Source organism: Raphanus sativus, chromosome 9 (genome assembly GCF_000801105.2).
Source record: "Raphanus sativus cultivar WK10039 chromosome 9, ASM80110v3, whole genome shotgun sequence".
Taxonomy (NCBI): domain Eukaryota; kingdom Viridiplantae; phylum Streptophyta; class Magnoliopsida; order Brassicales; family Brassicaceae; genus Raphanus; species Raphanus sativus.
The window spans coordinates 6,057,288-6,080,646 of NC_079519.1; the positions used below are offsets into that span (position 1 = coordinate 6,057,288).

The window sequence follows — 23,359 nt, forward strand, 5'->3', positions numbered from 1 at the left end:
GACTGTTACGATAAGTGATGTTGTTAGCAGACACAGATATATAAAAAGCAAAAAGTTTGTATTGTTACCTGATCCATAGGTGCACTATCGTGTAGCTGCTCCTCCGCCTGGGGTTGTGAGTCATCAGCATCTGGTACTTCTTGATTTTGTGGTTCCAGTGAACCTTCTATGGTTACAGGGTGAGAAACATCCACGACTACATTCAGATCACGCAGAACGTTATTGATGCGGGAATCTGCAGATTCGGATAGGGTGGTGAAATCAAACACGGGTGGTTCTTTGGAGTTGTTGGTATTGCTTACGAGACCAGCGCGAGTGGAGCTGGGTTGGCCAAGGACATCAATTACACCTTTTATTAATGAAGCTTGCATATCCTTCAGTTGACGAGCAAGAGAATCCCGATCTTCTTATCAATGTCCTGGAGGCATCTTGCCACGGTAGACTGGAGGAGAGCAGCGTGCTGAGATTGACTGGTAGGAGAAACAAGTTTCTCAAACTTAACATCCAGAGCTTGATATATACGTTTCTCCATTGTGCGTATCATATCGACGAAATCAGAGGATCCCTCGCCTTCTGAAACCTCCGCAACGTGATCTTTATCGTTTTTGTCTTTCGGTTCTTTCTCCTTCAGTTTCTTTTCTCCCCTCATCCGAGAAAGATTATTGGCGGTAAGACCACCTTTAAACATTTCCTTTCTGAAAACAAAACCCTCACTTATCAATAGGACCATGTGGTCAAGAGCCAGATCATCAGACTCATCAGTCCAACTGAAATCTAAGCCAGCAGACCACTCCTCGTATGGATCATCAAGAATAGACTTTACAAACACCTGAAACATACACGTCAAATTATTAACGGTTATTTGGTTATGATGGTGTTAAAACGTAATTTAGCAGAAATGGAAAACAATTACAGTTATCAGATTCTCTTAACTTTATATCGATTAAGTAGATGATTGTTAACTATCTTACTGTCAACTGTTAATTAGTAATTTAGCAAGTCGTTAAGTGTTTTAACTGTTAAAAACACGCCAAAAATAATTAGAATCTTAGCAAGTAACTAGAGTTTTTATCTATATGTGGCTGCAATATCGTTGTCTGCAAATCTAATTTATTGCAGGCTAACTTCAAGAGATAATCGAAACTAAAAAAGTTATTGGTAACTTTTGTGAGTAGGCTGCAAGTAAATAAATTAGCAACTGGTACCTTGCATTCGGAATCTGCAGTCTTTGCATGAGCGGGTATGAGACAATACTTAGTCGCCTGGGGTGGTTTGACCTGACCGGCAACGTTAACATCCTCAGACGCTTCTGCGCCTGTGTTGGACTCGCCGTCGCTTTCTGTATCCACTATGACAACACGTTCAGATTGGGTGACTTCTTCTTTAAGCTCTGGGATGGCAGCAAGCATAATCAACTGAATTGCCTCAACGTAACCACGTATCGCAACAGATGTTTGTGACAATGCGATCTCATCCTTCCCTTTAATTGAGGACGCAAGAGTAAGGTACGAGGCTCTGCCCCAGGGGAAGGCCAGAAACTCATCTAGATCTCGAATTAACTCAACATGTTCAGGGATGATGCGGGGTGTGTGTGATGAGGGAAAGAGAATGGAGGAGGTAATCGCAAGACAAGCAATTTTGATTCGCAACTCTCTTGTTTTTACGACCTTGTTCTCCAACATGTCGATGGCTGTTTCGACGGTGCAGAACTTCAGAGACCCAAAGAGTTCATTCCAGTACAGCTTCTCTTTCAATGGGTTTTTCTTCTTCTTCTGCGCTGGGATCTTTGCACAGTTCAAACCGGTGACGATGGCAAACTCTCGGAGGGACATTCTGACTGGGTTTCCGGCAAAGAGAAACCAAAACTCGTACTTTTTGTTGACTTTGAGGAGTCGGACGATAACGTGTTGTCCAAAAGCCCCAGAAAACGGAGGGTTATCATTAATCGCAAGAATCCTCCCGAATGTAGAATTCGAAAGAAACTCCAACTCCTCTGGTTCGAGTGCGGCGATTATTGATCTGGTGGTCTTAATCTTGTGATACGAATTGACACGCTCACCCACCGGTTCATCACCAGCCGCGAACATTCTTGGCGGCAGCACAATTTCATCCATCTCGCCGATTTGTGATGTTAGGGTTCTCTCTTGTGAAATTTTGGGGGTTTCTCAAGATAAATCGAAGAGAGAGATATCGAAGTGATAAAGGAGGATTAGAGAGAGACGGGACACTGTATAAAAACGACGTGGGTGGTTGGGAGTTAAATGGCAACTTTTGAGAAAATGAAAAGAAACTGCTTTGTACTATCACGCTTCTCCGACACAAATTCGGAACAGACGTGAAGCTTCGCATTGTCCAATGGGTGAAGAGATGAAGTCTGACACCTTCCTGCATGCGATGTATTGGAAGACAGAGTTTTGGTTTGTGCACGCGTCTACACTCGCCGAAGGATGTGGAACTTTTAGGGGTAATATCGTCAAAAAAAAGGGGATGAAAGTAAAGGTTAAGTGGCAAGTTATAGGTGTCTTTAGGGGATGAAAGTAAAGGTTAAGTGGCAAGTAATAGATATTTTATTTTTGATTTAATTATTTTACTCCATTATGGAATAGAAAATATGATAGGTTCTTTTTCACTTAAAATTCTATTTTTAAATGTGATTGCAGATGCTCTAATACATATTTAGTGGAATATTGCATATTGTTCATGATATGTTTTTCTTTTGATCATAGTAAAAAATAATTTAGTAGTACTGGTTACAAAGTTAAATGGTCATTCTACCAAAAGTTTTTTAAATTATTAAGATGTAAAAACATAGAGCGAGAGATATAGCGGTTTATGGTAGTGTTTCTAACGTTAATACATACATGTTTTGGTGATATAAATTTAAAGATTCAAAATCAGTTTACATCCCTTTTGTTAAATTATTTTCAGTTTTATTTTAATATTCCATTTTATAATTTGGTGTAGTTGTGTAGACCAAATGTTAAGTAAACTACAAATTATTGTATTTAGAAAAATAAAAAGACAAAACCAAAAAATGACATTATGTTAAACTACAGTATATCAAGTTCTACTAAACTATATATTAGTACTGTTTTCGTTTTAGTATTTGAAGTCTTAAATAATTTTAAACTAAATGATGTTTCAGATATAAATTCTGTAAATCTTGTAACAGCTTATGTTTATATGACTAGTGATTGATTCATCCGATTAGGTAAATAAATAATAATAATTTTTAGATATGTAAAAAAATGTATATACATAATATTAAAAATTTATCTTTTAAAAATAGGGTTTTTGCACTAGATATCAAAGATATGAACTTTAATTATGTATGTGGGTATAGCACTGTACATTATCCAGTAAACCCCATACTATCTCTATTACCATAAGAAAGAGATATGTCACACTTAGACTTGATTGGAGAAACAGACGGTTGTAAACAGAAAAAAGTGACAATAATGCAAAAAACCGGATCAAGTATTTTCATTTGCTATGTTGAGGGATTAACTTAACTATTGTCATTTCATTTTTAGTTATGAACTCTTATATGTTATTGCTTCGTAATGATAATTTATATTTCTGGAATGATTACTAATTACATTTTCATGTTTATTAGTTTTAACATTACCTCGGTAACCATTGGTTCTGTATGTAAATATAGTATGTTGGATATTAAAACCGGTTAATGCTTCCCAATATCAAGGTAATTAAAACACTTAATCCAGTTACTCTTTACAACATCAAGTAACTACAACCATATTTACCAGAATATTTGACATTGATTTCTTCTTCATTTATATTACACAAGATTTATGCTTATATAACACAACCTACCAGATATTACAAACTCTTAAAGTTGATCAGAATATTTGAAAATGACCAGGAATCCATGGTCATATGCCATTACCCTCTCCGCACCTAAAGTTCAGTGACCCGAATCACATTTCCCACCGATTCATAAAATATCTTACACCTCATCTCTCTCCAATTATTAAAAAGTATATCTGGTTATGATCGTTTGTTTACTTTCTTAACTAGAAAATAAAACTTAAAGTTGGTCAAATTACCGGTAGCAAGTTACATCTTCTATATAATCCAATGTGATCTGAAGGACATAATAGGAAAGTTAACCAATAATTTACCAAGTTCGTCAATTATTAAAAAGTTTGCATACTTCTGTAATTACCACACACAATTTTGATATTCAGCTAAATAGGCCTTAAAAATATAGGAAAAAATTTTAAAGTTAATTTCCTAATAATATATTTAAAGATTAAAAAAAACATTTAAGTATTTTAAAATAAATCAATAGCAAAATATTGTCCAATGAGATAAGAGTACATTGGTGGATCTTGATTTTGGACAACTAGGGACTACCTCCTTTCTAAACGTAACAAGTATATAACGTACCTCTATACACGACACGTGTTAGCTCTTCGACCCAGTGAGATACAAGTGCGTCCTGCACCAAGATATTTTGGTCAAAATTCATTTACTAAAATGAACAGAATCTATACTATTTTATATTGTTGACGCATTGTTCTAATTTCATTGAGTTTTATATTATTTTTTCTTAAATAGCAATTGTTATTTATTGAGTCAAAAGTATTTATCTTTCTCCAACTTATAGTTATTATTTTTTTTTTAATGTACTGTCTTTAGTCATACTACTCAGTTTTGTTTGTTTTGTTACCTCAATTTTTGATGGAATATATTTTTTCAATAATTACACTTTTAAAACGAAAACTAGGTTTTGACCCGCCATTAAAAAGGGCGGGTATATTTTTTGTTTTTATGGGCGGGTATATTTTTGTTGAAAAGTTATTTTACGTAATAAAAATTATGATTTTTGATAAATTATATGTTTTAACTTTTTATGAAATTTATCTTAAATTTACTTATATGACTTATTTTTTTATTTTTAATATGACTAAATATTAAAAGACTTTAAATAATTCTAACCCGTAATATGATTTTATTTATTTAAACTGAAGTTAAACTTATTTTACACTGATTATTTTTAATTTAAATAAAATATTTTATATCTTCAACACTCTTGTATTGAAAAATTCATTTGTGTGTTTCAAAACATTTTCTATAATTTTATTAAATTTAGTTTATATGATTTAGTTTTTATTTTAAATGAAACTATTTTTTAAGGAGTTGAGATAATTCAAACCCATACTATGACTTTGTTGATTAATCATTTGTTATTTCAAATTGATTTTATTTTGAAGTTTCATTTAAAAATTTCAGAGACAGATTCATAAATAGTCATCTGATTTAGTTGTATAGAAATAGATGAAATCTCATTTTGTCAAGTGAAAATTATTTAAAACTCTCAGATTGTAAAATGGAAATATATTATACTAACGTGTTACGTGTGTTGTGCACATGTATTTGGTAATGTCACACAATAAAGATTAGCCAAAGAAAAGGTCGCACGGCTAAACCATAATGTAACGTTTTTTCGCTTTTAATGAGATAACTTTTAGTGAATATTCTATAATCATCAAAATCTGTTAGGATTAATCAAATGCATTGAATATAGTTAGAAAAATTTAAGGTAGGACAAAAAAATAATGAGTTAAATGAAAGGATCCAAACAACCTTGCATAAGTAGATTTTTTCAGAATATTTCTCTTTTAATAGTATAGATGTAGATTAATTAAAGCACATGGTGTATAGTATTGCAGTAATAAACCACGATTCAAACTAAAATTAAATATCTTTAACTCCAACTCTTAAAGAAACAATTACCTCCCACCGGCATATTTATCAGTAAACTTCGGCCACCTAGACTCTAGGACCGGCTCTACTGTTAAGAAACCATATATGGTATATCTGGTAGAACCATATAACTATATAACCATCATTATTACTACAATACATTGTTTTATTGTTTTTAATTGTGTTTTTCTTAGAAATAAAATAATTAATTATATCGTCTTGATTTAGTGATAAAAAGATTTTAAATGGAGTTCTTGGTTCGAATAGTATTGGGCACCTAACCGTGTTTTAAATAAATTTAATTATCTATGCAGTCCGGAAGCAAAATTTCATGAGATTAGTTTTTGCGTGTAAAAAATTTTGTAATCTTCTACTGTTATAAAAGAAAAGAAATAAAATAGATAAATTCTTGTAAATCCTACAACTATTCAGTATTATTAATATATTTAGAATCCATATTTCATGCTATTGTGTGCAGTGGAAACTTCTCATAAAACATATTGATCGAGCTTCACAAATCATAGTGTATGGAAATCGAGGATAAGAAATAAAGTAACATTAGAACATTTTTACTTCAAACTTTATTTTAGAATGGAAAATAAAATGGGTTAGAAATGTCTACTAAAATAGAGCAATCTCGAGATCATAACATAAACTAAACAAAAGTTGAGGGAAAAATAACAGTTACTATAATATATAGGATTAAGATCATATTTATCAACGATGTGCAAACCTAAAATTTCTAAGTAAGAAACTATGATTTTGATTGGTAATATGTGGTAACATTGATTTTGTTTGAATTAAGGGTCTAACTCATAGATAACTCAAAAATGCCACCAATATCATACATTTGTAATTGTCTAGAGATTGAATGAAAATCTAAGTTGCATATCTAATTTACTACTATTTTCTCTCGCTGGTTCTACACACATAGATGATAGATGAAATACGGCATATGTAATTAAAATAAATAATTTTGATGCAAAGATATATAAACATTCAAATTTAGCCAGAAAAAAATGATCAATTTGGCTGACTAGAATATGAAAAACAATCTACTAAAATAAATAATCAAAGATAATCAGAAAAATAGAAGAATCTATCAGACAAAAAGTCCCGAAACTCAGCTTGTATGTTGTAGAAAACCAAAGAAAATTAAAGTTGTTCAATTGTTGCTGCTCTTCCAAAATCAACAATTAAAGACAATTTATTAATTAAGATTTGAAGAACTAAAATAAGTAGGCCTAAAAATAAGAGAAGCTCATCTCTTACGGAAAATTCCATAGGACGTGGCGGAGTATAATAGGATGACGTGTGAGCTGATGTAAAAGATAGCATCCGATGATTTTTATTTTTTTAAACGAAGCCACGTGTCCGCTAAAGCTGGATACCAGTTGCCAGGTACTTGAAGTTGACAGTAGGCACATACATTGCGCCACGTGAAAGGTTTTCTGATTGTTATATTTGCAGCAAAATAAAAAATTATAGTCATATATATAAATATTTAAATTATAATTTATAATCATATTACTTTGTGTTCAGAGACAATTTTCCTTGCATTCGTCGAGCTATATACCAACCATCTCTTTCAATTCTTATAAGATATCGAATTATTCTATCAACTTAAACTAACAAACACCAAAAAATCCAATATGTAACTATATATATTGTTGGCTGTTAGTTAAAAGATAGAGCTTATTATTTATTTTGTTTTTGTTATTTGGTTGGTAGTGACACCAATATGTATAATGCTCTGTTGGTAAACTATATATAACACTGACGATAACAAGAAAAAGAGTAACTGAAACATGGCTAGTTACTTTAGTAGGTGGTTGGAGATCAGCTTTCGGTAAGGAGACAATGGTTCTAAAGCTAGTTTGATTAATTATCCCATCTTTGTGTTTGTAACTTTAAAATGAAAGCTTGCCATTTCTCGTTGGAATTTCTACATCGCACATTATTATGGTTTCAGAAAATGCAAAATACTTTTTCTTTCTATTGATTGATGCCCGATCTGATAAATGCTCAATTTGATGCGTAAGTTTTGTGTGGTAATGGAATTTGTTTAATGCCAAACTCAATTTTTTGTTTTGTTTAGAATCGTTTAAATTTAAGCATATAGGTTTTATATAGCTTCAAATAGTTTAGTGTCCAATATCTATGGCATTTCTATTTTCTGACATGTGTAAGGTGGGTGTTTTTCTAGTCAGTAACGATTTTAATTATTAATGTGTATCTGGGCATGCATATTTGAAATTCTGAAAGTATTACTTGCAGATGGTGCTAAGATTATATGATGATACACATACGTATTTAACGTAAATTTTACGAGAATGATTGAAATTGTTAGCTTGATTGAAACTTGATAATATTTTTCCGGTTAACCTGAGGGAACCACACCCCCCCCCCCCCCCCACCCCACCCCGCACACACTATAATTTCTTCAAAATTCACGTTCGTGGGAGGTTTTCATATAAACCGAGTTGAATATGAGATTTCCTAAAGAAACTATAGATGTTCTTTTCGTCAAAAAAAGTTCTTTGATAAAAAGAAAAAGAATTTCTCACTCAAGTTGATATCCAGGTTCAGATTAAAAATTACTAGCTATATTACAATTTCAAACACGTTACTAACTTAAATATTTCAATTTCAAAACGTAAAAGCTTTTTTTTTTGAAGAAGAAAACACGTAAATGTTTTGAAACAAAGGTTTTGGCAGTAACGAGGAACTAACGGCGTGTTCCATGTCCCTGATTCATAAATGAGGTTTAGGTCTAAAGTCTTGTTTTGTGGCCTAAGGAGACGCGTGTTGGACGCAAGTCCCACGTTGCGGTTTAAGGTCGTTGGTTCTTCTTTGTCGCAGATACCGAAGTAGAAGTTTCAAATAACTACGTGTCAGAGTACCCATCCAACACGTGTACACCGGGGAAGTTTCTTTTTGCCCTGAATCTGCATGGCCGGCAGATTGCGTACTGTTTGGTGTTTTTATGTAACGTAGTTGACAGTTGTCGATTCCGCACCAACCTTTTTTACGTTTTTACTTTTAACTCTTTTTTTTTGGAAAATAGTTCATAAAACCAGTTTCGAGTTAGGTTTCCATAGGTAAACATCACGTAAGCGCAGGATTATGAAACAAATATTTAACACACAGTAGATAGTATATTACAACTGTCTTTAGTAGATTTAAAAAAAACTCTCTTTAGTAGATAAATTCTTTTAAAATTATGCATCATACATCCAAAATTTTAATATATATTACGTAAATGATGACATATGAGTCCTTATATTCTTTTTCAAGAAAACAAAACGAGTCCCTATATTACAGACTTTATGTTTTGATAAACAAGTCGTGCACTGGTTTAAAAAAGAAAAAAAAATGTTATGCACTTGTTTGTCTTGTCCTATACAAACTTGCATGTACAAGAACGAGAAAAAAAACCGATAGACGAAGTTGTTGAGTATATTCCTAACCTCGTACACTCGTACATTAAAACAATAGTATTTGGAACACAATTCAGAATCAAGCATATATACATAGCATGTGAAAATTGACCGTTGTGTTTGGTGTGGTTGCTCATCTGATCAAAGACGCCAATATATTAGTATCAATGAGGTAAACATTACTTAATTCGAAGATAAGAATTGTCCTCAATCAAATGTTTGGAGAAGGTATCTTTCCAGATCACCACGTGTTTACCAAACCCGACATTTTGCAAAACTATAATTTTAAAATTTGTAATTCGAGTTGACGACTGTCCGGAGAAGAAAAAGAAAAAGAAGAGTAATCAAGGCTACACATATAAGTCCACAAAAGAAAATTCAATTCTCCACGAAAAATGCCTAATTGTATGCTTTCCGTCACGACACAAAATGACACTTGTCGATCGAACAAATCCTTTTGAACTTGATTCGTTATGTTATATATATCAAAGAACATGACTATATATTATTATCTAATGATTGAACAAAATTTTCTTCATTCTATATGTTAAAGAGCACAAAGTATGAAAAAGTTCGCTCGTGATTATAGGCATTTCGGTATAGTGACATTAGCATGTTAGGAGTTTAGGATGATGAGAATTTTGAAATGTAATCTCTTATGGAAATTTATCTGTATAGAAAAATTATACAAGCGTACGTTATGGGAGGCTATGCAATCTTTGTAATGTAGACTTACAAAGGTTTGTTGGCCGACTTTAAACACACAAAAACTAAACTTGTTGTATTTTATAAGAATTTATCATAACATTAACCCAAATTGACTACAAAATCTAAAAAGTCATGTGGATCAATAACAAGATATGACAACTTTAACTCTCAAAAATTAATTATATGATGGGTAAAATATTAAATTAAACTATGTTACAAAAAAAAACTATAATTTCTTTTAGCAAAAAGAAAAACACACGCTATAATTTTCATCGTGTTTAGACTGCAATGTTGAAACGCGTGTATATATACACTTCGAATCCTCTATAAAAAAGCTAACAGATTATAGTTACGACACTGCTAGTATACTTAACCAGCTAAATGTTCCATAGCAATCAGGGTGGCAAAATGCTACCTATCATCCTAACATATTACTATAAAATGACGACGCTAATTGCGCGGAAACTTGCGAGGCTTAAAGTTAGTTGTCCTAGACTCCTAGTGAAAGTCCTTGTTTTGTCACACCAACTTTACTGGTTCGAACTATCATGTGAAAGTGGTCGATAAACCACCACTAAGATGCTCCACAAACGGCAAATCGCCCAGCGTTTTGGCAGAAACTGATGGAACTGGGTCAGGGTAAGGACGATTCCTGGCTTATAACTGGAGACTTTAACGATTTACTTGATAACTCAGAAAAGATAGGAGGTCCGACGCGATGGGAGGGCTCTTTTCTCTCGTTCAGAAGCTTTGTAGCACAAATGGATCTTTGGGATCTTAAGCACTCTGGAAACCATCTCTCATGGAGGGGAACAAGATATACACACTTCATTCAGTCAAGACTTAACAAAGCAATGATGAATTGTGCGTGGTTCGAACGTTTTCCAGCGAGACGCTGTGAGTACCTCCGCTTTGAGGGTTCGGATCATTGACCTGTTGTCGTCCACTTTGATGTTACCCGCACGAAGAAGAAAGGCTTGTTCCGCTTTGACAGACGGCTTAAAGACAAGCCTGAGATTCGATAACTGGTCTCGGAAAACTGGAAGTCAGAACATGCTGAGACGGTTGTTGCAAAGATTGGTAGAATAAGACATAACATCATTCAGTGGACCCAAGATCAGAATGCGAATAGTAACATGGTGATTCGGAAAACTCAGGAGGACTTGGAGAAGGCGCTATCTAACTCAACCCTGGATCAAGAAGTCATCTCTACTCTCACAGTTTTGTTAAAGACAGCTTATAAGGAGGAAGAACTTTATTGGAGACAAAGAAGCCGTATTCTCTCGCTGCAAAGTGGTGACCGAAACACGGGATTTTTTCATGCCTCCACTAGAGGTAGAAGAGCGGTGAACAAGATATCAGTTCTAGAGGATAGTGAAGAGAGAGCGGTGTATCAAGAAGAGGGGATCGTCAAGACCATTACCAAGTACTATTCCCAAATCTTCACTGCCCAAATGTTCGAGTCCTCTCTAGTTGTGAATGAAGGGATCTCCCCTTTAATTACAACAGAGATGAATCAGGCATTGATTGCTCTGCCCACCTCACTTGAGATTAAAGAAGCATTATTCTCTATCCACCCCGATAAGACAGCGGGACCGGATGGCTTTTCCGCTAGCTTTTACCAATCTTTTTGGGATGTCATTGGTGAGGATATCTGTGCGGATATTAGAGCTTTCTTCGAGACATGCTATCTGGACACTCGACAGAATGAGACTCATGTGAGACTGATCCCGAAAACCACAAGTGCTCGTAAGTTCTCTGAGTATCGTCCCATTGCCCTCTGTAATACACACTACAAGATAATAGCGAAGCTCTTAACCCAATGATTACAGCTTTTGCTGCCATATTTGATCTCGGAACACCAGTCCGCTTTTGTTAAAGGCCGAGCCATCTCTGATAACGTGTTGATTACGCATGAGATCCTCCATTACTTGCAGCACTCAGGGGCCACTGTGCGATGTAGTATGGCCATCAAACCGATATGAGCAAAGCGTATGACCGTATAGAGTGGAGCTTCCTGAGAAATGTTCTTTCACGCTTTGGCTTCCATGAGGTTTGGATATCTTGGATTATGGCTTGTGTGACTTTGGTGTCGTATTCTTATCCCATCAATGGTACCGCTCAAGGATGGTTTCTCCCATCCCGAGGCTTACGACAGGGAGACCCGCTATCGCCGTACCTATTCATTCTATGCACGGAAGTGCTCTCGGGACTTTGCAAGAAGGCTCAGGCTCAGGGTCAGATCATTTGAGTGGAAGTCTCGCGAAACAGTCCGACCATTAATCACCTCCTGTTTGCAGACGACACCATGTTCTTTAGTAGAACATACCTCAGGAGTTGCACGAAGTTGATAGAGATACTGAAGAGATACGAGGCTGCATCGGGCTAGTGCATCAACCTCGACAAATCGCCCATTACTTTTTCTGGAAAAACCCCGGGGGCCGCGAAGAGAAGGATACGGGAGCAATTTTAGATTTTTGGAGAGGGGGGTATTGGCAAATATCTCGGGCTTCCCGAGCATTTTGGTCGCCGTAAGAGAGATATTTTTGCATCTTTGGTGAATCGGATGCGTCAAAAAGCCCATAGTTGGACTTCCCGTTTCCTGTCTAGTGCTGGCAAAATGGTACTCTTGAAATCTGTTCTGGCTGTAATGCTGGTGTACTCTATGTCTTGCTTCAAGCTTCTGCAATCGCTGGTTAAGCAGCTACAATCGGTTCTCACAAGATTTTGGTGGGACCTCTCCCCAGAGATTAGAAAGATGTGTTGGGTATCTTGGGAGAAACTCTCGGTTCCAAAAAGTGCGGGAGGTCTGGGTTTCCGAAAGATATCCCAGTTTAATGATGCTATGCTGGCCAAAATCTCGTGGAGGATCCTTAAGTCCCCGAACTCTCTACTCGCCAAGATCCTGCTCGGTAAATACTGCCACAATGCTCCCCTCCTAAACGTGGGAACAACAAGTGGAATGTCTCATGGGTGGCGGGGTATTTTGATTGGCCGTGATCTCCTCAAAAAGGGCCTAGGATGGGCGCTGGGTACGGGTGAGAAAGTGAACATTTGGACAGAGCCTTGGTTATCTACAGATGCACCTATGGCTCCTATTGGTCCCCTGACAAGAGAGACGCAAGAGTGGACAGTAAACCGTTTGATTGATCCACTCTCGAAGGATTGGGACATCAATATGGTCCGAAAAACATTACCTCAATATGAAGGTTTGATCTGCAATCTCATTCCGAGTTGTTTTGATCTTGAAGACGAACATGTCTGGCTTCTAAATGCCTCAGGAAAGTATACCACGAAGTCTGGTTATGCTACTGCAAAGCTTTGCACCGGTGAACATACTTCTCAAAACTTCAAGTGGAAGGCATGTATTTGGAATGTGAAAACATCTCCGAAAATTCAACACTTCATGTGGAAGGCAACTAGTAAATCACTACCGGTAGGATCATTACTTGAAAGCAGAGGCATTGCTGTCTCTCCGGTTTGAAAAAGATGCGGAGCGCGGGAAACTGAACTTCATGTTCTACTCCAATGTCCGTTTGCGGAGAAGATTTGGGAGCAAACGCTTTGTCTACATAAGCCTTCTGTGACAGACATCACCTTAGTCTCGGAGTTACTTTAGCATTGTTGCAGGATGATCTCACTCCCTCCCCATTGGATTAGGCAATACTCCCTTGTATCCCTGGATCTTATGGGTCTTGTGGACAAATAGGAATAAACTCTTGTTTGAGAACAAGTACTTTTCGGAAGATAGCTCCATAGTGAAAGTAATACAAGATGCTCGATCCTGGAATAATGCCCAGATTCCTCTTGCAAAACAAGTCCTACCACCTCGTGTGGTCCCATGTCGTAATGTCCCTTGTGCTAATTCTTATACTTGGTCTGTATTCTCATATGCAGTCTGGAATCCTTCGACAGGAGATTGTAGAATGGGATGGCAATTCTGTGACGCTTCCGGAGTGTGTGCTGAAAACTCGTCGTCTCACCGTCGCCATGTTCCCTCGGCCCTAGTAGCAGAGGCATTGGCGGTTAAAGCTGCTGTGACTGCAGCAGTTTCTTCACATGTTAGGTGCTTAAATGTGTACTCTAACTCTAAGACTCTCATTTTGCTCTTGAAGTCTCAAGCTCAAGATGTTGTCTTGAAGGGTGTTCTTCATAACTTGACTGTCTTGACGAAATCCTTCGAATCTATCTCTTTTAATTTCATTCCTCTTTTAAACAATGTTCCTGCTGATATCTTGGCTAAATCAGCTTTGTATTCACTTACTTTCTCTTCTTTGTAGCTGCTGAGTAAATTACTCTGTTTCATCAATTCAAGTTTATTTCGATCAAAAAAAATCATCTCTAACTTCATTATATTTTTTACTCAAAAGCAGAGTTTAGAATGAAAACGCTCTATTGATTTATCACTCTATTGTTTAATCTAAAATAGAATACAATTGGAGCCAAATCTAACCTTATTATTAAGTTACTCTATTTTAAAATAAAAAATATAGTAAAAAATTATAGACTTCGAATGGTAACCAACCGTCCAGCACCGTACCGCCATTAACAGTAACAATTTTTTTTACATATATTTATATATGTATATATTTTTGTTACTATTTGAACTGCACCGTATTGTCCCGTAGTTATCCCGCCATAGTTGGTCTAAGATGACCAAGAAAGGGTACGGGAACTTAAAAGCAGCCCTTGGTTATTACGTTTATTTTTGTTGTCACCTCCTACTGACATATTAACGTTCAACGCACTCAAATATTTTAATATTGGCCGAAGGGCCAAGTTTTGTCGCAATGCATTTTACTGCCCGTTCATTATTAATCTCAGCCCAAAATAATCAAACTGACATTGCTCATATTAGTAATCAAAATGCGAAAGGCTGATTGAGTAGTTGGTAAAGGTAGAGAGGTTTAGGATATCTCCAACATGATACCAAATTTGATGTTTTGTATCAATTTTCTTAATCATTTCTAACCAAGACAACAAATATTACATCAAAAGTAATATTATATATTATCTATTTTTTTCAGTTTAAATAAATTTATTATTTTATTATTTAAAATTGATAAATGTTTTTTTATCACACTTAGATATTATGTTTATTAAAATTTTGTATATGTTTATAGCATTCATTTACATTTATTATTCCCTTAACAATATTATACTTTTATATATGTATTTTATATAAAATATTATATTAGAAATTACAAACTATTAATTATGAAACGCACATAACAAAATAATATATTTATCTTAATAAAATTTATGTTAGTTAGTAATACAAATTTAACTATATTTTAAAAAATTATTTTAATATTTGGTGAGTTTAATAGTATTACATAAAGTTTTAATTACAAAAATAACTTAAATAAATATCATAATTGATATTTTTAAATAAAATATATTACAAGATAAAGTAAATAATAATAATCATTGACTGATTATTTATTTGCAAATAAAATAAAAAGTAAAAATTCTATGATATTTTATTTATTACAATATAAAAATGATAATATCATTTAGTGATTTCTTACTTGAAATAAAATAAAAATATTTTAATTATGTAAAAATAATTTAAAATACAGTAATACATTATATTTATGTTTAGTTACAAATTTGAACTAATTAATGATAATAATTAAGCTACATTATTAAATGAAACATAATAAAATACATATATTAAATATTTGGTGTGATGAATAGTATTACACCAAATTTGATGTAACACTATTCACTCTATACCAAATTTAGTCGAATAATATTATTTCTAATGTCCTATTGAAGATGAAATCACACCAAATTTAATGTTTTGGTGTCTCATTAGGACTGACCTTAAATATTATTAATGATAAACATTGCTAGGGTAACTAACATATTGAAACAGTTTGATTGGTTACTTAGGCTATATTTAAATTCATAATTATAAAATGATGGAAACTACATTAATTATAAATTGCGATATTAAAATTATTGTTTTGACAACTAATCTATTTAAAGTACATTAAATCAATATAAAAATAAAACGAAAAACATTTTAAAGCTTAATTAATAAACAGAATAGTTAAGAATACATATATGAACTTACCCTTTACTCTACTAAACACAATATCATACACACATTTGCACATATGAGAAATATTGAAGTTCAGTACCGCAATAAATTAATGGAATGTTTCTCAAAAAAAAAGAAGAAATCAATGGAATGATACAATATTCCCTACACTATATTTGAGAAGTGATTTTGCCACATGTCTTCTCTACAAGCATTCTCACAAAAATAATATGACATGACTACTAAAATTGATGACATGTTTTATAGATTAATATGACATGGACAATTATATTTAATGTTAATTTATATTTTTGGTAAAATTTTTAAAATATGGTAATAACTCATATATTACATTTATTATCGATTTATATTTTTGGACTTTTTTAAAATATGGTAATAACTCATAAATCATCATTAAAATAAATATATTCAATTATGGCATTTCAAATTTCGAAATATCATTTAAATTAAAAATACTTCAAAAATATATACATATTTTTAGAAAATTATAAAAATTAAATCATAAAATCAAATTAGATCGTAAAATCATTAGTTTCTTATATATATCAACAGATTTTACAAATATTGTTTAATTTTAATTTTTGAAAATTATGCAATTTTACATATTTATTTAATATATTTAATTAAAATAAATAGATAGAAAAATCTACCTAAGATTATAATTTTATATATATACATGCACATTCTTAAATATAATTCAAAATAAACAAAATTGTTTTTGTCTTAATTTTAATGTTCAGTTAAATCAAATTTATATTAAAATATTGATAAAAAAAGAAATTTATAATATTAATAAGAAAATTAAATATAATTTATATTTATCGGTTAAAAATATTTTAAAATTTTTTTACTGCACATGGTGCAGGAAAACACCTAAGTTTTTCAAAAAATAAATTACTAAAAAAATTATTGACTGGGACTTTTGGATGCCAAAAAGGCTATTGATTGGATGAAAATGGGCTTTTAAAAGTCCACATAAGTCAGATTCATGTCGGCCCAAAAGATTAACCGACTTTACAGCTTATTATCGCTACTATAAATACGTGCGTGATGCGGCCAAAACCTATTTATACCCCCTCCCACCCACCAAACTTCTTCTTCTTCTTCTTCTTCTTCTTCTTCTCCTCCACAAGAGGAGCAATCTTCCGAGTCTGACTGTTACGGGATGGACGCGAGCCACACAAGCGACGCCTACATCAGTATCAGCAACGATGTTATCAGCAAGTCTCGAAACGACCTCGTTTTCAGTGGAGAACTCGATGAGTCTGTTCTCAGCGAGCTTCACGCGGTTAGTTGACAAAGCTCTCATTTTTTTTTCTTCCTTTTAGGTCAACTGATTTCGCTTTTCTTGACGCGAGCCCTAAGTTAGGGTTTTGGAAACTGATTATAATAACTCTTTTGTGTAATAGACTTGGAGAAGGAAGATGATACAAGCCGGAGTCATAAGAGGAACGATAGAAACAACACCTTTGATTCAAGATCCGAATCCTTTGCATGGATATGATAAGAATCAGAGTGGGATTGACAAGACTGATGATCAGTTTCCATCCACGGTATGATTGATTCTCTTTTGGGGCCTTAAGAGAGAGAGTTTCTTCAGGGGTGGTTACTTAGTGTGTGTGTTGAAAACGTTTTTACAGGAGCTTGCGATGTCGATAAAGAATGAAGGAGATTACATTCCTCAGCACGATGGTGCTTTTGATGATATAAAGCCAAGCGCTTTTGCTTCTCATGGTGAAGTGTTTCAGATTTGGTTTGTTGCGAAAGGTGTTGCCTTTTTTTTTTTTACTTATGTGAATGAATAAATGATATGTTTTAGATGATGATGATGAAAGTTTGAACGAGGATGATGATTATGAGGAAGATGAAATCAATGACGACGAGGACATTCCGCATTTGATCATGTGTCAGTTTGATTATGTAAGCTTTTCTTCTTCATTGATGATGGAACATTGTTCAAGTTTTAAAACCATTTTATTCAACAACATGCAACTTGCGTAGGTGAAGAAGCGAAAGAACAAGTGGGAGTGCAAACTCAAAGCTGGGGTTATGCAAATCAACGAAAAGAACATTCTTTTCTCAGAGGTCTTGACCAACTTCTTTGTCAATGGAGGATTATTCGCTTGTTCAACTTTGACTTTGACTTGCATGTCTTTTTTTTGTTTTGCAGACCAAAGGAGACTTTACCTTCTAAGAGAAAAAGAGTTATGTGAAAGCTGCAACCTCTCTCTAGCTAGACTTTCTACTAATGTCGAACTCTTAGTAATGTAATTAAATAACGTATTATGGCTTTGTTCCAATTACCTTGGTTGCAATGGAGTCACATTTTATTCTATTATGAATCTTTTTAAAATCAAACATCAAAAGCAAAGATCAGCTCAAACCTGAGTAAACTGTGAGTCAAAGTGGCCGGCCTTGGTTATAGGCCTCTTCTTGCGACTACTAATATCAACTTCATAGTGTTGGAGATAATTAATTGCTATAACGGAGCAGCATCAACTTGAACAATGTAAGCCACACCCAATTATCCTGGTCGTTAGGATCAAACACCCACCACGCACAAGGATAGCTCATACCTTTGAGAGAGATAGCCAAGTTAGTCAAAGCATCAAATTTGCTTCATTCAATCAAAAAAGTATTGTTTGAGAGCCAAACCAAAATCATTCATTCTTTCTACTCCAAATCGAACTTCTGTTTCAGCGGATAATAAAAAAACGAATTTGAAAACAGAGATAAAAAGCTTAACTCCATGGAAAAGAGAAAAAAGTTCGAAACTTGTGCTTACAAGTTATCAAAAAAGAATCGAAGAAGAAAATGAAAAAAAATAGCTTACTAGTGGCTATTGGCTCTCTCATACTCTGTTCCACGCAACTTGTGGACGATTGGCTCTCTCATACTCTGTTCCACGCAACTTACTCTGTTTCAAAGGTTTAAGAATGTCGGAGAAGATAAGAAAGAGAGTTATGTTATTAAAGAAAGAAACCCTACTAATTACTAATTTACAGTTTTATCCTTAAGATACTACAACCACACAATTTGTTTTTTTTTGTTTTCATTATTTATTTTTAAAAAATAAAAAACTTTGAAGAATCAAGAGGATGAGCGATTAAGCGTACAAAGTTAGCGGGAGAAGAGAATCCTCACACTCCGATCATGTCTTTCGCTGTCTCTGCTCAGTCACATTTCTCCATCAAACCTTTACAACGAAACCAGTTCAAGAACTCTAGTCCCCACCGTACCTTCTTCTGCTCCTCCTGTTTCAAATCAAGGCCTGACTCTTCTTACCTCCGTTCCAAGGAACTACTTACTTTATGCGGACCCAAACCTCGTTTTGTCCCTAGACACCGAAAAAATTTCCAGGTCAGGAGTACATGTTTCATTGGGTTTTTTGACTGCTTTTCAAAATGTTTGATTTGGTTTTTTAAGTTTTGGTTCATGATGGATTGGGTAGGTGGGAGTTGGGAGGGGAGGAGAGTTGGCTGACGACAGTGGACAAGTAGCTGATTCGCTTGCTTCTGATGCACCAGAGTCCTTTTCTTGGTCTTCTGTTATACTCCCGTACGTATTGTGATCCCTTTTCAATCCCTTGAGCTTAGTTTATAGGTTTTGATTTGTTTGTGTAATGAGCAATGGCTTATGTATCATCAAATGTTAAAAGTATTTAGCTAGATTGAGGGTTTAGTCTTAACACTGATTTTTAAATGTCATTTCTTTAGGTTTGTATTCCCGGCTCTTGGAGGGCTATTGTTTGGGTATGATATTGGAGCAACCTCCGGTGCTACTCTTTCACTTCAGGTTTTGAAATTTTAAATTTTATCTGCTTCCTTTTTTTATTTCTTAGCCTAACATGGTAATAATAAATAGTGTTTGAATGAACAGTCACCTGCGCTCAGTGGAACTACATGGTTTAACTTGTCACCTGTTCAGCTAGGACTTGTGGTAATGCTATCTATCTTTATACTATCTAGAGATGCTTCTCCATGGACTCTTTTATCAGAAAGTCTTTTTTGTCCTTATTGTTGTTGTGTAGGTTAGCGGATCCTTATATGGAGCCCTTCTTGGTTCTACTCTTGTCTATGGCATTGCTGATTTCCTTGGTAACTCTCTCTTTATTTTTTTTATTGTTTTCTCCTTCTGTCTTTTTTTAAAAAATTTATTATGCTTCCCATTTTCTTATGAAGGAAGAAGGCGGGAACTTATTATAGCTGCTGGTCTCTATCTCCTTGGGTCTCTGATCACTGGCTGTGCTCCTGATCTCAATATTCTCTTACTTGGAAGGCTTCTCTATGGTTTGGGTATTGGTTTGGTGAGCTCTTGAAACAAACCTTGTCTTGTTTCATTTTTGTTGATTCTTGTTTAGTGTTTTTTTTTACTTTTGAGGGGTTTGATAAAATAGGCAATGCATGGGGCTCCACTCTATATAGCTGAGACATGCCCATCTCAAATCCGTGGAACTCTCATATCTCTCAAAGAACTCTTCATCGTATTAGGCATTCTGTTGGGTTTCTCTGTTGGAAGCTTTGAGATTGATGTGGTTGGAGGGTGGAGATACATGTACGGATTCGGTACCCCTGTTGCTTTGCTGATGGGACTAGGCATGTGGAGCCTCCCTCCGTCTCCTCGCTGGTTGCTTCTCAGAGCTGTTCAAGGTAAAGGCCCTTTACAGGAATACAAAGAGAGAGCCATGCTTGCCCTCAGCAAGCTACGCGGCAGACCTCCCGGTGATAAACTGTCGGAGAAGCTGGTGGATGATGCCTTGTTGTCTGTGGAAACGGCTTACGAAGATGAGAAGTCTGGTGGGAACTTCTTGGAAGTGTTCCAAGGGCCTAACTTGAAAGCTTTGACTATTGGTGGAGGTTTAGTCCTTTTTCAGCAGGTGGTTTCTTCTTCTTTTTGATTCTTTGGTTGAGTCTTTGGATGAATGTGAGATTAATTTTAACTTAATAGTACTCTTGCATCATCATCATCATCTTGATAGATAACTGGACAGCCAAGTGTTCTTTACTACGCGGGTTCGATTCTTCAGGTATGCTTGCTTTACACCTGATATTTTTTTAGTGGGGATCTTTTATGAGACTTGATTGATCTATTTCAAAGACTGCTGGATTCTCTGCTGCTGCTGATGCAACCAGAGTCTCTGTTATCATTGGTGTCTTCAAGGTGCTCATTCTTTTTTCTTTTTTTTTTTTGGCTGTATATGTTATATATAAAACAGACCTCTTCAACTGATAACGTCCTCTCTGCAGTTACTGATGACATGGGTGGCTGTTGCCAAAGTTGATGATCTTGGAAGACGTCCCTTACTGATTGGAGGCGTCAGTGGCATTGTACGAGTTTAACTCTTTTTGTGTTTCAAAATTTGGATACATTGCTGGTGGCTTTACTCTTTTCTTTTGTATGTTCCAGGCGTTGTCTTTGTTTCTACTGTCAGCATACTACAAGTTTCTCGGAAGTTTTCCTCTTGTCGCAGTTGGTGCACTGCTTCTCTATGTTGGTTGCTATCAGGTTTGCTTCTAGCTCTCTTAGTACTTAGACTATACTGGAAAAGTCTTTAGCTTAGAGGTCACTGCTTTCCTGATCTGACTGTGTGTTCTTGCGAAACCAGATCTCATTCGGACCAATCAGCTGGCTAATGGTGTCAGAGATTTTCCCACTTCGCACAAGAGGGAGAGGGATCAGTCTTGCAGTTCTTACAAACTTCGGCTCCAATGCCATTGTGACCTTTGCGTTTTCACCCTTAAAGGTATCTATCTCTCTTTATGTTAACTCCCTTGAAGGTTTATTAGTAACTTTGGCTTCCATGCGCCACCTTTGCAGGAATATCTTGGAGCAGAGAATCTCTTCCTTCTCTTTGGAGCCATAGCATTGGTATCACTCTTGTTTGTAGTTCTAGTAGTTCCTGAGACCAAGGGTCTCAGCTTGGAAGAGATTGAGTCTAAAATCTTGAAGTGAAATGTTGAGTAGTAAAACATATGTATGTTATGTCAACTAAACAACAAATCACAATACAATCATTTACATACAAAATCATTCACTTAAGAGACAACACTGTAGCAGAAGAAAATATTACTTGTAAGTTTAGCAGCCTGTGATGCAGAGAGGCTTCAACGACAACCAGCCACTCTTTATATTTGCAGTGAACAAAGAAACCGACATTATTGGGGCAACTCAACAGAGAAAATGGGAAGCTCGGATGAGGGTGAATGCACAAGTGTTTAATACTTTCTTCTCTATCAAAGACCATAAGAGAAATAATAGCGCATGGTTAAACCAAAAAAAAAGCAGAGGGCAAAAACAACACATGGTATCATCTCTGATGTTGTTGCTCAGATACGGGTTTCTAGCTCTTTCCGGTCTGGTTCCATCAGAGAGTTTGTTCTCTTCTCTGTAGAACTTGATCGTGAAGATGCCACGGTCCTTGTCTCAACAACAACGATATCGCACCACAAGAAAACGTTTTAGGGGTGATGATCTTGAACCACCCTTTGAGAGGGGCTCTTCTTCTTCTAGAGTGAAGGGGCAGGATTGGAACCATGAGCAGTGGGAGAAAAGCAATGAACGTGACAGGAAGATTCACACAGTAGATGCTGCTGCTCCTGTTACGAAGCTATCAAGTGATATTTTGACCAAAATATTATCCCTTCTTCCTATGGGAAAATGGGCATTTAAATTCTGAAGTATTTGAAATCAGCAACTTTAATATCGAACTATTACTTGCATGTTTTTATTTCCCAACTAATAATTGACCTGGCAAATTAGTGACTAAAAAATCAAATGCTAAGTCGTAAATAATTCTCGTTAGTTTTATATCAATTATCTTTGTCACTGAACCTAAACAACTCAAAATCTCCAAATTCAAACCTTAACTTTGAATGAAAACAATTTCCAGCAAAGACGATTTCCGATGATAAGAGAGTAAATCTGACCTAATCACGGAAACAAATATCACTGGATATCGTTTTTTTCATTGCCGGAAATCATCTTCACTCAAAGTTAGAATTTGAATTTGGAAATTTCAAAATTTTCAAGTTTAACAGCGAAGATAATTGATATAAAATTAATGATAATCTTTTACGACTTATCATTTAACTTTTTAATCACTAATTTGCCAAGTAAACTATTAGTTAAGAAATAAAATCGTGCAAATGAGTTCGGTATTAAACTTACTGATTTCAAATAGTTGAAAATTTAAATGTCTATTTTTCCTCTTTCCTATTCAAGAATATGTAGGCACTAGCCAAGTTTGCAAGAAGTGGAAAATCATTTGGAAAAGCTATCCCACAATCAACGTTGAAGCATCGGATTTCCATTTGCATGATTCAATTGGAGCGGAAGTCACAATAAAGATTCTGAATAAACAGGCGTTGCTGAATGCAATTCTGTGGTGTTGAATGGTTGGTTGTGTCTGTTG

The 23,359-nt window shown here is 35.0% G+C and overlaps 3 protein-coding genes and 1 long non-coding RNA gene across 5 annotated transcripts; 2 read left to right on the forward strand and 2 right to left on the reverse strand.

Annotated features, from left to right (window-relative positions):
• Nucleotides 1-376: 376 nt before the first annotated feature.
• LOC108824588 (uncharacterized) lies at nt 377-2,114 on the reverse strand. The gene is made up of 2 exons (XM_018598013.2): nt 1,206-2,114; nt 377-829 (listed from the first exon to the last, which is right to left on the reverse strand). Exons 1-2 carry the CDS (start codon nt 2,112-2,114, stop codon nt 377-379), a joined length of 1,362 nt encoding a protein of 453 aa, XP_018453515.1.
• A 14,919-nt stretch (nt 2,115-17,033) lies between these two features.
• On the forward strand, nt 17,034-18,283 carry LOC108827207 (uncharacterized). 2 transcript variants are annotated; one of them, XM_018600568.2, is made up of 6 exons: nt 17,034-17,236; nt 17,358-17,501; nt 17,589-17,682; nt 17,768-17,868; nt 17,950-18,033; nt 18,119-18,283. In XM_018600568.2, exons 1-6 carry the CDS (start codon nt 17,114-17,116, stop codon nt 18,140-18,142), a joined length of 570 nt encoding a protein of 189 aa, XP_018456070.1. In that variant the 5' UTR covers nt 17,034-17,113; the 3' UTR covers nt 18,143-18,283. The 2 variants fall into 2 exon arrangements, with proteins under 2 accessions (XP_018456070.1, XP_018456069.1); XM_018600567.2 differs by having other exon boundaries at nt 17,950-18,283.
• On the reverse strand, nt 17,860-18,920 carry LOC108827209 (uncharacterized). Its single transcript, XR_001945624.2, has 3 exons — nt 18,782-18,920; nt 18,333-18,524; nt 17,860-18,138 (listed from the first exon to the last, which is right to left on the reverse strand). It is a non-coding gene; the product is annotated as an uncharacterized LOC108827209 (long non-coding RNA).
• An 89-nt stretch (nt 18,921-19,009) lies between these two features.
• Nucleotides 19,010-21,994, forward strand: LOC108823927 (D-xylose-proton symporter-like 3, chloroplastic). The gene is made up of 13 exons (XM_018597241.2): nt 19,010-19,308; nt 19,400-19,506; nt 19,665-19,743; nt 19,828-19,887; nt 19,979-20,045; nt 20,130-20,254; nt 20,345-20,824; nt 20,927-20,974; nt 21,046-21,108; nt 21,195-21,275; nt 21,355-21,453; nt 21,554-21,691; nt 21,766-21,994. Exons 1-13 carry the CDS (start codon nt 19,102-19,104, stop codon nt 21,898-21,900), a joined length of 1,689 nt encoding a protein of 562 aa, XP_018452743.1. The 5' UTR covers nt 19,010-19,101; the 3' UTR covers nt 21,901-21,994.
• Nucleotides 21,995-23,359: the final 1,365 nt, after the last annotated feature.